This window comes from Pleurodeles waltl, chromosome 9 (genome assembly GCF_031143425.1).
Source record: "Pleurodeles waltl isolate 20211129_DDA chromosome 9, aPleWal1.hap1.20221129, whole genome shotgun sequence".
Lineage (NCBI taxonomy): Eukaryota > Metazoa > Chordata > Amphibia > Caudata > Salamandridae > Pleurodeles > Pleurodeles waltl.
In genome coordinates, this window is record NC_090448.1 from 240,515,822 (window position 1) to 240,533,317 (window position 17,496).

The 17,496-nt window shown below is 43.0% G+C and overlaps 1 protein-coding gene across 1 annotated transcript in view; it reads right to left on the minus strand.

The window, feature by feature from the left end:
- The window catches only part of ISY1 (ISY1 splicing factor homolog), a 195,148-nt gene that overhangs the window by 53,398 nt on the left and 124,254 nt on the right, over nucleotides 1–17,496 (minus strand). The window contains exon 8 of the mRNA XM_069206637.1: nucleotides 17,371–17,493. Within this exon, the coding sequence (XP_069062738.1) occupies nucleotides 17,371–17,493 (123 nt within the window). The remainder of the gene's footprint in view (nucleotides 1–17,370; nucleotides 17,494–17,496) is intronic.

Consider the following 17,496-nt stretch of genomic DNA (forward strand, 5'->3'; position numbering starts at 1 on the left):
GGACATCCCCCGAAAACCCATATGTCATCAACCAGGTGTAGTGCTGTAAGGCCACTGTTGACGCAACCGCTCTGTCGGGTGTATCTAAGCCACACCAGACGGTGAACTTGGCTGTATCTCTCCTGTCTTTAATTGGGAGAGTATGACCTGGTCCTCCTCCGGGACCTGAGGCAGCACTTGTGCAATCGTGTCCCAAATGGTAGGGGAGAAACAGTCCAATAAGCATGAGATGTTCACCGACCTCAGTGCCAGGCTGGTTGAAGAAAACAACTTCTTCCCAAAATGGTCCAGCCTCTTGGATTCCTTATCTGGGGGAATGGAACGGAATGCACCGTGGGACATGGAGGCTTGACCTACCAAGCTCCCAGGGGTGGGGTGTTGGCTGAGAAAGCTAGGGTCACCTGGAGCTGGGCAATGGCGGCATCCAATCGTCCTATTTACAGGAGCCCCTGTGCCAGGCTTGGACCAAGTTCCCACGTGGACGTCTGTAAGTGCCTCGTTCAAGGGCAAAAGGGGTAGAAGCCACAGGCTGAAGCACTTGTGTCAAGATATTTGTCTTGACAGCCACTAAGGGCAGTTCAAGGTCAAGGACCTCTGCTGCCCTACGCACAACCATTGCCTAGGATGCTCACTCCTCCATAGCCACAGTGTTGTGAGACAGCAAGCCAGTATCTGGAGAGGTATCCAGAGCACTGGCCTCTCCTAGCTCCTCATACCAGTCCAAAGATCTTTGAACCTGGGTTCCAAAGGGTCCAGTGACCCCTCCCAATCTTTACCCATGCCTGGCTGTTAAAAATAAGGCTCAGGCAATGATCTGGCACATGTGGGCGCCGTTGTGTGATGCGATACCGGCTCTGGATCATCTGTTATAAGAATGGTGCTGGCGCTGCCGGTGGCCACCAGCAGCATCGGCGTTGTGACTGGTGCCAGAGAAGGTCGTCTGGGTACAACCGGCACCGGTCCAGACTCAAATCCATGAGACTCCACCGGAGCAGAGGCTGAAGCTGCCAGCGTGGATACGGTTGAAGTCTCACCGACCCCGCAGGGCCCGAGGGTGTACCAGAGGGGTCGGCCTACTCGAAAACTCAGCTCATGGCCTTCTAGAACTCCTTTATATGAGCAGGTGTCGATCTGGCCAAATGAGCAGTAATAGGGGGAGCCTCGCGGACCCCCCTGTGCTCCGGGGACCACCACCTCCACAGGGCTACATTGAAAGTAATGGGGACCCCTTGTAGACTCCCCTGAGACCCACCATCTCGATGGGGCCAAATGAGCAGTAATGGCTGGCCTCACGGACCACCACCTCCCTTAGCTAAAATAGATTTTGGATGTGAGGAGAGAGGGGGGCGCACAGCGCCACCTACCAGGCCATATACGGCCCAGGGGATCACCACCTCCCTGGGCCGGCCTGTGAAAACAGAAGGTGGGGAGGACCCTCCTGGAGCAACAAATGACCTTGGGGACTGCAGTTCCCCCAGGGCCTGCTTCTGCTGTGTCCGGGGGTGTCCACCCCCTGGACACAGCTGTCTGCTTTGACTTGGCGTGAGCTTTGACAGATCCCGCCAAGTCAGAGCAAATACAATTCCACTTCCAGCAAGTGAGAGCTGTCAAACAGCTCTCGCTTGCTGGGAGCAGAATTTTTGTCTGTTTCCCTGCCCACAGGACACGGGCAGGGAAACAAACGAAAAGGATTGCTTTCACAGACAGGGGGCTGCATGTTTAGCAGCTCCCTTTCTGTGACAGCAATGCTGGCTCCCGCAGGAGGAGGGGAGCTGGTTGGGACTGCAGGGGCATTCAGGATCTCCCAACAGTACACAACGGGGGGATGTGGGCACCCAGGTGACATGGCTGGGCTCCAGGAAATGGGGTCCATGGGGCCGAAATCGGCCCGGGAAGGTGGGCCAAGCGCACCTCCTCCCCAAAAATGTTTAAAAAAAAGATTTTAAGGCATCGCCCGCCCCCAGGCCGCCCCCTCCCCCTTCCCCCCACCGAGGATAGGGTCCATGGGACCAAAATTGGACAGGAAAGGAGGGCCGCGCGTCCTCTTCTCCATTATAAAATAGTATGAGGAAATCTGGTTTGGTGGAGATTTACATCTTTGTAATCTCGTTGGACTCCCTATAGGAGGATTCATGTTATCACAGAATTTTGGAGAAAGATGCACAAGTCACAATCACACACAAGGTCACTGGAGACAATTCCTAGTGGTCCACAAGGCACCTGGACTGTAGAATACACACTGGACATTTACCGAAGGAGTCATAAAGAACTCCACTTGGGTAGATATCTTGTGGAAAACTGTGGACTCTTGTTGGATAAAAGGGCAGGTGAGGTTCCTTTGCGGCTGAGTCACTTCCAGAGCTACTAACACACACACAAAGATACTCACACACCCACTCGCAGAGGCCCTGTGACCAATCTCGGCTGTGCACGGCCAAAGGCCATGCGCAGCAGTGGTTGGATTATTGTATAATCATTAAAATTACTTTCAGCTAAAAAACAAAAACAAAAAAAAAGACGTTCACAGAAAAAAAAGAAAAAAAAAAGGTTACAGTGATAATATATATCGGAAAAAGAATTTAAAAAAAACAAACATAGAAATTCACTCAAAATACAAAATGTTACCAAGAACTTATAGTTATGTTCTGAATTTACTCATACAAAACCACAGAAACTCAGCAGTTATAGTTTGAGTTATTTCAAGTTACTATAACTTGCACCCTAAGGTAACTATAACTAATGCCCTCGCCACGCACTGCTAATTACCCCAGCTATTACAGCACTCATGGCAACTTCTATAGCATCATCAAAATTATTTAAAAAAATATTAGCAGTCAAATTATTGAAGAACAAACTGTGCATGTTGGGGTTACTAGTTATAGTTACTTTAGGGTGCGAGTTAGTTACCTGAAGTAACTAACTAGAACTGCCAATTTTCTAAGGTTTTGTGCGAGTAAATTCGGAACCTAACTATAACCTCCCTGTAACCTTTGTTTTTTAAGTGAAAAGATAGATAGATAGATAGATTTTAAATCAGAACTCTGGTATAATGAAAGGGCATGTATATTCAGAACCTTAAGTCTGGTATAACCACAAAGGTAATCCAAATACTGACCTAAAATGAGCAGTGACATAATGAGAGAAACATCTCCGATATCTTAGCTCTGCTATAATGAAGATGCTGCCAGAACGTTTTGCTCCATTACTTGGGACCAAATGGGAGAAGTATTTTTTTTGTTTTTGTTTTAATAGGACACAGATTTCTGACGATTCTACTGACTTGGGCAAGTAGGCGTGAAGGTGTGGTCCATTTAAGACCCAGATTTCCACATTTTAGATCTCACTTTTGTTTCTTGTGCACCACAACCTGCTTGTTCTGTACCAGTGAGGGTGTTAAGGTAATGGGGGATTGGACAACGAGGAAGCACATGTTAATAAGTTCTCATAACTTTACACCCCTCCTGCCTCAAGTCTACCATGGTGATCATCTACATACATTACTGAGAAATAACTGCATAAGGCCCTATCAAATTTTCTTGCCACAGTTTGATTTGAATTCCTGAACTGAAAGCATCGGACAGACCCACAGACTAAAAATAAAACTTCAGATAATTTCAGTGCGGCAGCAACATTTCGGGGAAGATTAAAATGTACTTTCCCATTGTAAAGAACATCTATCATCACTATGTCATTGTTATTCAGTAAACTAGGCAAGTACCTGCATATCTAAAATGGAAAAGTCAAGGAGAATTTGAAGGGAAACATATTACTACATTATGATCAGGGTTCCTAGTTTTCTGGTATTCACTTTTTTACATTTCTTTCTGTATTAGTCCATATACATGTTTTGCTTCTCTTATCTGCATTTATCCATATTTACTTTGAAAAATGTAGCTGCAAAACAGGTATATTTCTGCATATACCGAACCAATACATATATTTTCATACTCGAATGCCTAATGTGATTTGAAGCTACACGTACCATGTATATTAAATAAAAACACTCAGATCAAAACATGATAGTGTCTCACATACATTCAAGTCTGCAGCTCTTTATTGTTAATTATAAAACATTCTGCATTTATTTTTAGTCTTGGCTAATAGCATTAAAAATCCTTTAAAATGATATTTTTTCAGTTTTCATCCATATTTAAAAAATAAATACAGGCAGGAAAACAGACGATTTTCTGTGTGTATTTAACTGTAAAAAAAAAAAAAAAAATCAGGCGAAGGGAAATCTGGGAGCCGTAACTGTTGGGTCTATTAACATCAAAACGTTTGCACATTGACGACTATGTAGAGCTCTCGTCTGTGCTCGAAGATAGCTTCACCCTTTACAAACACCCACAACGGACTACATAAAAATGTTACTATTTTAACAAGAACATTCAATTCGAGACCCAGAAGTACGGTGACGCTGGGGAGCAGAGCAAAGCGATACCGTTTGATGGCCGATTGCCACAACTTTTGAAACAGAGCTGAGCACTGTGTGCGCGTGAAGCAACTGTAAAAGCACTAATTAAATGAACCCACATGGTCACTATCACTCTACTTAGATTATCACCGCAGCTAATAAATAACGTCACTGACAAGATAGGCTTAAAGAGAGCGCACGGCACGTGCTGCCACAGCCCAGCTGCACTGAACGCAGCTGCTGCCCGCCTTTCACCCGTATTCCAACACCAAGGAAGTGCATTTAGAGAGGAAGTGAAGAGGGCGGAGGGGGAGGCAGTCACCTGACAACAACGGAGCTCTATTCCCCCCCCCCCAGACATTCCTGATAAGCTTGCCGCTTCAGCAGACGGATCCATATGTTGTCCACAAAGTCACCAGCTTTTAGGTGAAGCTACAATCGCGTTTATCTCACTAGCTTTTTCACTCTAGCTTCTTAACAGGTGGCGCAGGAGTTATGTTTGCGGACGGAGGAAGATGAGGTTTGCTTTAGATAAACCTCCCATCAAGGCTCTAGCTTTAGGGAAACGTAATGGTCTATCAGTAGGATGATGAGAACCACTCTGTGTCCCAATTAAACACAGCATAGATAACAAAAACAATTACAGTAGAACTCGCATGTCTTGTACCGCAGGGCCTGTTGCAAATTCAGGTTGCCCAATACAGTAAGTGAGGAGGGCGATGCGGCTGCTAGATGTATGTAAACGTGAAACATGTTGTCAAACCAGTTAAACCCATTCTGGAAAATGACAGCCACGTGTGGGCAAAGAAAAAAATGGTCTTGCAGTGCTCTAAAAACACGTCAAAGCGTGAATTTTTGTGATTACATAAAGCAAGTAATCACTCTAAAACTCCCAGCACTAATAGCAGGTGTTGCAAAAAATAGACTAAAAAGCTGAAAGCATAACTAAATAAATGATAGACCGTGACGATGAAAACTGACCTGCCTCAAAGTGCTTCCAGTTTAGAATCGAGAGCACGTTCTATTCAGGGACGACAAGTTTTGTTTCTTCCTCAAGGCGTGGTGCCTGTCTCTCGGTTAATGTCAGTGCTTAATTTGAGCCGGTGGTTGCTGGCTGGGACACCGGCACTTATTTTTGGGGTGCAGCACTTATATTTCTGCATCAGGCATTTACTGCGGGAAAATGCATAAATGGTAAAGACAGAGGAAGAGAAAGATAGAAAAGCGTCACAAAGGAAGAAAGCAGAAAGCTGCAAAAGTGACTGACGTGGCTGTAAACGGATTAAAGGAGACCGAGATGGCGTTAGGATTACACTGCCTCTGTATTTCTGTGCTCGCACATTTAACTACAGCAACCGTGTGTTTCAGAGGAGTTTTGGCCACCGACACACCTTTATTTACAAATTAAGCACTGGTTAATGGTGATAAGCAGTACCTTTCATAATCGGCAGGAGTTTCTCTTTCCGAACGGCAAAATTGAGCGCAGCACGTTACCTAAGATGCAGAGTAGTATTTTGCTGCCAAGATATTATGGGTAGCTCTTTCTTTCTTAAAGACACATTTGTGGGTGATAAGATCTGCTTTTTGTAGGAAAGTACCATCTTGCCTGGCATGTTACCCCGATTTTTCACTGTATATATGTTGTTTTAGTTGTATGTGTCACTGGGACCCTGGTAACCCAGGGCCCCAGTGCTCATAAGTGTGCCTGAATGTGTTACCTGTGTAGTGACTAACTGTCTCACTGAGGCTCTGCTAACCAGAACCTCAGTGGTTATGCTCTCTCATTTCTTTCCAAATTGTCACTGACAGGCTAGTGATCATTTTTACCAATTTACATTGGCTTACTGGAACACCCTTATAATTCCCTAGTATATGGTACTGAGGTACCCAGGGTATTGGGGTTCCAGGAGACCCCTATGGGCTGCAGCATTTCTTTTGCCACCCATAGGGAGCTCTGACAATTCTTACACAGGCCTGCCACTGCAGCCTGAGTGAAATAACGTCCACGTTATTTCACAGCCATTTTACACTGCACTTAAGTAACTTATAAGTCACCTATATGTCTAACCTTTACCTGGTAAAGGTTAGGTGCAAAGTTACTTAGTGTGAGGGCACCCTGGCACTAGCCAAGGTGCCCCCACATTGTTCAGAGCCAATTCCCTGAACTTTGTGAGTGCGGGGACACCATTACACGCGTGCACTACATATAGGTCACTACCTATATGTAGCTTCACAATGGTAACTCCGAATATGGCCATGTAACATGTCTATGATCATGGAATTGCCCCCTCTATGCCATCCTGGCATAGTTGGCACAATCCCATGATCCCAGTGGTCTGTAGCACAGACCCTGGTACTGCCAAACCGCCCTTCCTGGGGTTTCACTGCAGCTGCTGCTGCTGCCAACCCCTCAGACAGGCAGCTGCCCTCCTGGGGTCCAGCCAGGCCTGGCCCAGGATGGCAGAACAAAGAACTTCCTCTGAGAGAGGGTGTGACACCCTCTCCCTTTGGAAAATGGTGTGAAGGCAGGGGAGGAGTAGCCTCCCCCAGCCTCTGGAAATGCTTTGTTGGGCACAGATGTGCCCAATTCTGCATAAGCCAGTCTACACCGGTTCAGGGACCCCTTAGCCCCTGCTCTGGCGCGAAACTGGACAAAGGAAAGGGGAGTGACCACTCCCCTGACCTGCACCTCCCCTGGGAGGTGTCCAGAGCTCCTCCAGTGTGCTCCAGACCTCTGCCATCTTGGAAACAGAGGTGCTGCTGGCACACTGGACTGCTCTGAGTGGCCAGTGCCACCAGGTGACGTCAGAGACTCCTGCTGATAGGCTCCTTCAGGTGTTAGTAGCCTTTCCTCTCTCCTAGGTAGCCAAACCCTCTTTTCTGGCTATTTAGGGTCTCTGTCTCTGGGGAAACTTTAGATAACGAATGCAAGAGCTCATCCGAGTTCCTCTGCATCTCTCTCTTCACCTTCTGATAAGGAACCGACTGCTGACCGCGCTGGAAGCCTGCAAACCTGCAACATAGTAGCAAAGACGACTACTGCAACTCTGTAACGCTGATCCTGCCGCCTTCTCGACTGTTTTTCTGCTTGTGCATGCTGTGGGGGTAGTCTGCCTCCTCTCTGCACCAGAAGCTCCGAAGAAATCTCCCGTGGGTCGACGGAATCTTCCCCCTGCAACCGCAGGCACCAAAAAGCTGCATTACCAGTCCCTTGGGTCTCCTCTCAGAACGACGAGCGAGGTCCCTCGAATCCAGCGACTCTGTCCAAGTGACCCCCACAGTCCAGTGACTCTTCAGCCCAAGTTTGGTGGAGGTAAGTCCTTGCCTCACCTCGCTGGGCTGCATTGCTGGGAACCGCGACTTTGCAGCTACTCCGGCCCCTGTGCACTTCCGGCGGAAATCCTTTGTGCACAGCCAAGCCTGGGTCCACGGCACTCTAACCTGCATTGCACGACTTTCTAAGTTGGTCTCCGGCGACGTGGGACTCCTTTGTGCAACTTCGGCGAGCACCGTTTCACGCATCCTCGTAGTGCCTGTTTCTGGCACTTCTCCGGGTGCTACCTGCTTCAGTGAGGGCTCTTTGTCTTGCTCGACGTCCCCTCTCTCTTCAGGTCCAATTTGCGACCTCCTGGTCCCTCCTGGGCCCCAGCAGCGTCCAAAAACGCCAAACGCACGATTTGCAGCTAGCAAGGCTTGTTGGCGTTCTTTCGGCGGGAAAACACTTCTGCACGACTCTCCATGGCGAGAGGGATCCGTCCACCAAAGGGGAAGTCTCTAGCCCTTTTCGTTCCTGCAGAAACCTCAGCTTCTTCTGTCCAGTCGAAGCTTCTTTGCACCCGCAGCTGGCATTTCCTGGGCATCTGCCTATCTCCGACTTGCTTGTGACTTTTGGACTTGGTCCCCTTGTTCCACAGGTACCCTAGATTGGAAATCCACAGTTGTTGCATTGCTGGTTTGTGTCTTTCCTGCATTATTCCTCTAACACGACTACTTTGTCCTTAGGGGAACTTTAGTGCACTTTGCACTCACTTTTCAGGGTCTTGGGGAGGGTTATTTTTCTAACTCTCACTATTTTCTAATAGTCCCAGCGACCCTCTACAAGGTCACATAGGTTTGGGGTCCATTCGTGGTTCGCATTCCACTTTTGGAGTATATGGTTTGTGTTGCCCCTATCCCTATGTTTCCCCATTGCATCCTATTGTAACTATACATTGTTTGCACTGTTTTCTAAGACTATACTGCATATTTTTGCTATTGTGTATATATATCTTGTGTATATTTCCTATCCTCTCACTGAGGGTACACTCTAAGATACTTTGGCATATTGTCATAAAAATAAAGTACCTTTATTTTTAGTATAACTGTGTATTGTGTTTTCTTATGATATTGTGCATATGACACTAGGTGGTACTGTAGTAGCTTCACACGTCTCCTAGTTCAGCCTAAGCTGCTCTGCTAAGCTACCATTATCTATCAGCCTAAGCTGCTAGACACCCTATACACTAATAAGCGATAACTGGGCCTGGTGCAAGGTGCAAGTACCCCTTGGTACTCACTACAAGCCAGTCCAGCCTCCTACACTTTTGAACAGGAAACTGTCATCAGGGGCGTAGCGTTGGTGGTGGTAACTTGAGGGGTAGGGTGTTACACCCCTCCACCCAAACAAATGTATTTTCTGATAAATAGTTGGATGTCGGTGCTTTTAGAGGGGTATGGTAAGTGTCTGTTGGATTCACCAGGATTATTTGAATACACACAGACAAAACAGCCAATACATTCTCTCCCTCTATTTTGAAAGTTGTCAAAAATGTTTGCTATTTTACCAAATATTGTCTTCTCTCATTTAGTACTCCTACCAATCAGCATTCCTCTTCCTTTCCACTGCCCCTTAGGCCAGCTCATGCACCCTGCTTGTGGTATAATGTAGTTAAACGTTATATGCCGGTCTGATTGGCAGAAAATCTGAAAGTCAACCTCCACCCCAGTCTTACTGGCAAAGCTATGCCCCTGACTGTCGTAGTTAGGGTATGGGAGCCAAAGTAAATTACAAAAAAAAAACATTTGCAATGCAATAGGTCATACATTTGCTTGAGTTAGAGGTATTGGCATTGTAAATTCATACCTGGACTTTTCTTGCCACATAAATTGGTCAACCCTGCCTCATAATTTTGTCTTTTACTGTCATATAATTTCAGTAGCCCTGCATACAACTAAAGCACTCCCAGTTACCTTCTTCCTCTATCTACACCAAAAATTGAAAATGTAACCATTTAGCATCCTAATTTAAATCTGCCATGCGAACTCCAACAGAATACTACTTTCACCACCCCACCATCAGAGTTTGCAAAACAGTAGAGCACACCATATAAAGTATAAAGCACATGTAACTTGTGTCAAATTGAGTACTTTAAATTTGAATAGATAGCATGAGTTAATCCACTATTAATGGAGTGATTAGTCAATGAAGCAGGAAATAAGAGAAGATGTTCAGTCCTCCATTATTCTAAACCACAATATACAATATATTACTATAAAAATAGTTTTTTAAATAAATCAATATAAAGAATAAGAATATAAACAATCATATACACTTATAACAAACATAATATAATATACAAGACAAAAACAAAATGAACGTATAAAACATAGTAAATATACAAATCTCTCAAATTTCAAATGTTCAAAAAGAAGGGGCCAAATGGTGTAAAATCCATCCCCCTCGTAGAAGAACTTCAGCCTAGTAGAACTTCAGCCGACATGTGTTTCGTCCACAAATTGACTTTTTCAAGGCTGATCAATCACAATGGATAAACAATAAATTAATTATAACAAGTTACATTATAATGTAGTTATTTTCCATTTTTGAAATTCATTATTATATCCCCTATAAGCTATTAGAGATCTCAGAAACTGTAACCCAAAAACAACACAACAAAAAAGGAAGAACACCCAATATCACACACCAAATTGTTACTAACCTAGTATATGTAATATGGTGCACAGCCTATAAAGTCTTGTGCCAATTAATGCACCCAGAGTGTGTAAAGTCAAATTAGTAGGAAGCAAGACATGCACAATAATATTTGCCAAGATTCTTATGAGAGCGGACCTCCAATAGTGTAATAATAACCAGGGCCCAAAAAGAATGTAGGTGATTATACCCTGAGGGCCATGCACAATAAATACCTTATATATTGGAATTTGCCCTAACTCGTGCAAGTAACCTACAATGGATAAAAATATAATTAGGTTCAAGGCTGCAATTCTGACCAATATTGTTCAAAGAGGTAGTAACCTAGACCAATTCTACATACCAGTCTTTTACTGAGCGTCCCCTAATTCATTAATAGCAATACCATCTCAGCCAGATGGAACCTTATACTTTCTCCAAACACCCCGTCCAAAATGCGGTATAAAGGCTGGCATATAGTAGGCTTAGCATCAACCTCTTGGGGTACGCCAGCCACAAATCAGTCACTTTTAAGTCTAAAAATAAAAAACAATTGTAAGCCAAACAATATGCAACAAAGTTCCCATTCTAGAATAAAAGCACACTTTAGGCATATATCTTTTCTTGGAATCAAATACTACATGAGATTTTATCATTATAAAAGTAAAAAAAATGTGTTGTCGATTTTGGCCAGAAACAACCAATGCCTTTTATGTCTAAAGTCAAAGGACATATGTGAGCCCAATAATAGCAACAGCGACTCACAATTTAAACAATAAAACACCTTTGGCTGAAAAAACCTCTAACAATAAAGCACTGAAACTAGTTTCTTTACGAACTGCTCTGTTACTTACGAGCAGGCAAAGAGTGTATTAGCTGGTTCGAAGATTATTAGCTTATGATAACAATACCTGTAAGAAATGACTTTCGGAAATCGTAATCACGAACATCCGTAAATCCGATGACGTATCGCGCACTCTTTTAAATAACAAAACAAGATGTCATACGCGGTTGCTCCATCCAATGGAATTAGCCGTAACTGACACTGCCCACGGGCAGCAGCCATATTCATTAGTTTCGGCGAAATCAAGATTGTATCACCCACCGTCATGGACAACATGTTGTAAACTTTTCCACGGACAGACCGGCGGCCATCTTGGCAGTGTTAAGTTATACCTTACTATCCATTTCCATATAATACTATACCAGCACTTGCCATTAAAAGAAAATGCATTTTGGCACCCATTCATTAAACAGTGCATGTTATATGTATGAAGTGTTAGTAGACATTTGCATATGATGATCAGAAAAAACATTAATTATTTTATGATTAGTTTATCATGAAGGTTGCAATTAGTGCAATGGTAAACAATGTAAATTTAATTACGGTCAAATCCGACGGCCATCTTCACAAAATCAAATGTCATGAAGCTATCCATTCTAATGTATTAGTATGATGATCATTACCCTTCATACACAACGAAAGGACTGATCATTGTTGTTTCATTATTACTAGCAATTACATTTTATTTATAGATAAACCTTAAATTGCATTTAAGCACCAAATGGTTAGATAGTGCATAGTGTCTATATGGAATATTGGTAGACACACACATATATTGTTCAAGATGGCCAACATCAGAGTTGCTGGCTGGCTAACACAATTCCCCAAAACAAGACAAAAGACAGCCACAGAGAAAAAATAAACTAGAAGGGTCACCCAAACATATCAAGAGTGTTCAAACAGTCACTGTGTAATAGGGAAGTTAAATATGACTGAATCATGAACATAACTGTAATAAAGAAAGATTATTAAAACATATGCAATTATCATATAAACCTTCATCAGAAATAAGCTTTTGGCATTAGACTGTAATGCTAAAGGGCATCATAACAAGACTATAATTTGTAAGAAACATGGTCATGTAACCATATTGTTAGCCCATGGAAAAAACTGCAGAAAGTAAGGCAGTGTCATCATATACTTAGCCCCTGAAGGGAATTTTTATGGCTAGCAGGCCTTCTGTGATGATTTTACAACTAAGTCCTTTAAAGCAAAACTTCTCCCAGCTATAAAACAAAGGTTCTAGCCATAAGAAAGCTTAAAATACACTAAATGGTAGGAGCGGTTATTATTTTGGGGTCCAAACTAACCTAGTGTTTATTTATTTTAGTGTGGGGACCCAGAGATGATGTAGACAGAAAGAGCGTTTTGAAGGTGGTCCCATTGTCTTAGGACCATCACAGGCAAAGTTATGAACAAGAATGTTTTGGAAAAGTAATGCCCTGCAAAGCATTATGGGACGAGTTTTTGTGCCGCGAATATTATAGTATGTTGACTGCAATGCTCACAACAACCCCAAGAGAACTCCACAATAAAAATAGCATTTGGTAGAAAAGTAGGCATGTAACCATACAGTCAACCCTTAGATAGCATAACCACATGAAAAAAAAAGAATGGCAGAGAGTAAAGCAGAGTAACCATATATGTAGTCCCTAGAAGGCATAGCACATTATGCATTTTTAAGGCTAGAAGGCCTATTGCAACAATATTACAAACAAGGCCTATGAAACATGACTTCTTCCAGCAGTGAAACAAAAGTTCCATCCAAGAGAGAGCTTCGAAAGATAATGAAGGGTGGTAGGGGTTATTTTGCAGTCCACACTAATATAGTGGGATCCCAGAGATGATGTAGACATAAAGAGCACATTGTGGTAAATGTTTTAATGGTGGCCTCATTGTCCTAGGACCAACACAGTTATGAGCAAAAATGTTTTGTAATAATAATGCCCTTCAAAGCATTATGACGCAAGTTTCCATGCCACAAATATTTCAGTATGATGATATGACTGTAATGCTTAGAACAGCCCCTAAACGACACCACAATCATGGTCATGTAACTATATAGTTACCCTCTAGGGAGCATAAGCACACAAAATGAAAATTACAGAAAGTAATGCACTGTAACCATATATTTAGCCCCTAGAGGGTGTAGTTCATTACACATTTTCAGGGCTGGCAGGCCTACTGCTGCTACATTACAAACAAGGCCCTTAAAGCATTAACTACTCTCAACTATAAAACAAAAGTTATAGCCATGAGAGCTTAAAAAGACACTGACTGGTGGGAGGGAGTATTATTTTGACCCAGAGATGACCTAGACAGAGTGTGTTGGGCTGAATGTTTTGGTGGTGGTCGCATTGTCCTGCAAAAATGTTTTGTAAAAAGTAATGCCCTGCAAAGCATTATGGGGTGTTTCTCCTTTCGCGTAGGCTCTCATTATCCTAATGAGACTACTGGATTTGGCCGGCAAAAACACTTGCGCTGTGGGGGACCGAGTCTAAACCCACAACAGGTGACACCCATCAGCCTAATCTGGGTTTTGCTCCGGCTAACTAACAGTGCCTCATCTCTATCCAAAGGCAGGGATTATTGGGCAGCCAAGTGCATGACACAATTGACTCCTTAGGGAAATCGTGGTCACTCAGATCACATCCGTTTCTCTCAGTTACATTAGTCTCACATATACAAGGACAATCATAGGCAGTATATGCTTCAATAAGGTTTTAATGAAACAACTGTATCTTAGATAATAAAGCATGTACTGCAATAACCAGGACGATAAAGCATGGCAGGATTAGAACAGTGACGAGGAGAGTAATGCATAAAAATAATGCTACCATATTGTCACTAACATTGTTAAAGTATTTCCTACCTAGGCTGTTGGAGCACAGCATGTTAAGCTCCATTTCTGCCCTTCAGCTTCCCCTCGGAAGACATCATCCCTCATACCTGAGCAAGAGGCCTGTAGCCTACATAAGCAGCTGTAGCAAAGCATTCAGAAATCAGCATACAGTTGTGGTCATCTGGCTGCAATCTCTCTCCAACGTGTATGGGACAGAGAAGTATTTTTATAATGAAACAGCTGATGTTCTAAGAAAATGTCCCTACCTAAGGATCTGTATGTTTCTATGAACACTAGAGACAAAGCGTTACCACGTTTACCGGCAACCTATCTTACTGCATCCTTGAGAAAGGCACAGAGTGAAATAAATGTTTTGTTTAAGAACGCAGTGTTGGCCTAGGCAAAGAACAGCTACATAGAGCGAAATAAAACAAGACTGCAAATATGGCTGTTATTCAAATAATAAAAGAAGCTGAATATATATCTAGGTTAAAGCTCACATTGGCAGGCCTAGTTTGCTAAAATAACGTGTATAAAGCTATAACTAAAATGGCTACACAACATCCCCAGTGCAGTGAACATTGTAGAATTATACTTTGAGGATTTTTGGTTTACGTAAAGCATTTACCAATTTCAAGTGCTTTAAGGAGACAGCCACAAGAAATGACTCCGATTAGGTAACTGAACAATGTGACCAGCGCTCAAATACCGCCTATCAAGTTCATATTCTTATGCCTATTCACTCTGAGCGCCGTGGCAGCCATGCAGCACGAAGGGGAGAGACAAAGAAAAAAATAGTTCGGCCACGCTGAAATATACTGCAATAAATAATCCATGTAACAGGGGCGTGGCAAAAACAAAAACTGCCTCAAGGCAGGACAAACTTAAAGCATTTACCAATGACATCAAGTGATTTTCGAAAGGCAAGCCCGGGAATGAATGAAAGTGACGGGCGTGAGATGGCTGTCATTATAGCCCACAGTACTTACAACAGGTCAAAGTGCTTGCACGCTTGACCTAAAAAAACAACAAAAAAAAAACAAAAACAAAAAACATGCAGTGTCCAAGTGGGGGAAGAAAGGGGTGGAATATGCTGAATCTGGGTGGAATATAGATATCAATAGTCATTTTTGAGACGAGGGAACTTTAGGGCACTGTTTTTGAGGGGGAGATGGCTTAACGGCTGCAACCTTTTTTGACTAATCGAACGTAGCTTATCAGCATTTCCATATTTGTGTATGATCTCAAAGATGGCCGTTTCAACATCCCACAAGGTTCAATTTTATCTAATTTTTCACTTTCTATGTATATATGCCCTTTCCCTCACGTCTTACACACCACAGAAGTCTACTTTTAAAATTTGTTCTGAAAACACTCCTTTCACAGGGCACAAACTGCCCAGGGGGAAAAAAACCTGACACTTATTCTAGCTTTTAGACAGTGGATTGCACATCATTTTCAGGAACCTAATCCTGCAAATAATCTAAGTGTAAACTGTAAATAATCATTCAGGCCGGTAAGGATAGGCCAATACCCATCTTGCTAAATCTGTTTGCAATCTGGGCATTAATACTGATCAAAGTCTTACATCAGATGTTGAAGTCTGTAGTGTGATAACTATATGATTTTCAACTGAAAACGAAATTCAACTGAATACATAAATACATCTGAAACAACAGTTTGCTACATTTGTGAATTTGGAGGTTAAGTGTCCTTTTGTGGCAAAGATGGCTTTATTTTTTGTCTTATGAGATTTGGTGCGGCTGATTGCATCCAGAGTGTCAAAATTCTTTCACTTATGTTTGTGATGTCTGAGCGACCAATCCTTGTTAAAACTGTTTGCTTGATATCTGTCCCACTTTACGTCTCTCTCATCTGATCACTTGCTGCACCCTGTTTTTTACACCTGAGAATGTTTCTCCTTACAAAACCCTTCCTTTGGCTTGGACTGACCACCCACTTTCTTGGCCCTTTTTCATCAATCCTGGGTCCAGGACCCCCTTCTTTCTTGTCTTTTGGCTCACATTGAGCAGCTCTGAACCATGGTCAAAATTATTTGTCTAGGATTTCTCCTCCCTACTATTGCCCAACATATCCATAGCCATCGACATCTTCGCCGGCAAGAAGTTATACCAACTAGCCCCACCAAAATCCTCCAGCATCATGTAAATCTGCCCACTCATTCTATGATGCTCTTAAGTTCTAGCTGCTTCCAAGCATTTTTGTAAAAAACTGGAACAGGACTGGCGCACACATCTACGTCCCAAAAGCCAGAACTACAGCTCATAATTCCTATTTAAAAAAATTCAGAGCCACCTACTCTACTTACTATGCCTCCCTTATTGAAAAAAGTCTACCTCCACCGGTTAAGGTTACAACATCATCAATAATCTCATCTTATTTCAGTTTGACACATTTGCCATTGTTCCAATGCGGGAAATTTGAATCCCTTTCATGATTTTTCATATCACAAATTAAGGCCATAAGATCCTTTTATGGGCCCCTCTCTTCTTCTAGCCAAGCCCTAACAGTACTTTGTATCATCATCTCAGTGGATTCCTTTCCCCCTCCTGAAATCACTTGCAACATTCTTTATTCAGCCAAATCTGACCCTCACTGATCTTATCCTGCCTCAAATACTCTCTAAGTTACCTCTTCCTCTTAAGCTAGCATATTTTTGAGATCAGTGTGTGACACAAGTCACAGGTGTAACTCTTGGCAGCGTAAACTTATCCTTATGTCATTATGAGGTCTATAAAATTAGTAGCATTAATTCAGGGGAAAGCAATGCCTCCTTTTGCAGCACCAGGGTAACCTGTGTTTCATGCATTATAAATATTTCCTATTGGGCCAAGGGTGTTGGGTTGCCTTCTGAGTGAAAGTAGGAGTTGCTCTCCTCTTGGCAAATCATCCATTTTAAAGCCTTGCAACTTCTCCAGCATGCTAATGCCCAGAAGATTCTAAAAGTACATTTGCATCAACATTAGGAGGGCGAAAATGCCAGTGAAAGAGTTCTGAAGGAGATAAGATAAAGATCTGAACAACATTTAATAGCCAGCATAACAGAGCATAAAGGAAAATGGCTCGAATACGTACAGAACATTTGGATAGTTATAGACAAGCACATATTTACTCATCTCGAAAGAACTGCAAAAAACATCCTTCTTAGACAATTAAAGCCCAGTGTTCCTTACACGTTGTCCCATGTAAGAGTTGGTTGATAAGTGTCAGGGCAGGTGGGGACTTGGGGTCAAAGAAATGATGTACAAAGCAGATGAAATGTTGTGTTTTACAAAATTTTTAGATCCTGCGTTACATACCTTTCTTTTCATGCTCCTGCTCTAAAGGCACCAGGACGCCATCATCTTCATCTCGGTAGCCGTAGTACTCTGCATCAATGTCTTTCATAAGCTCTGCTCGAGTTTTCCGAGGGGGAGGGAGAGCTG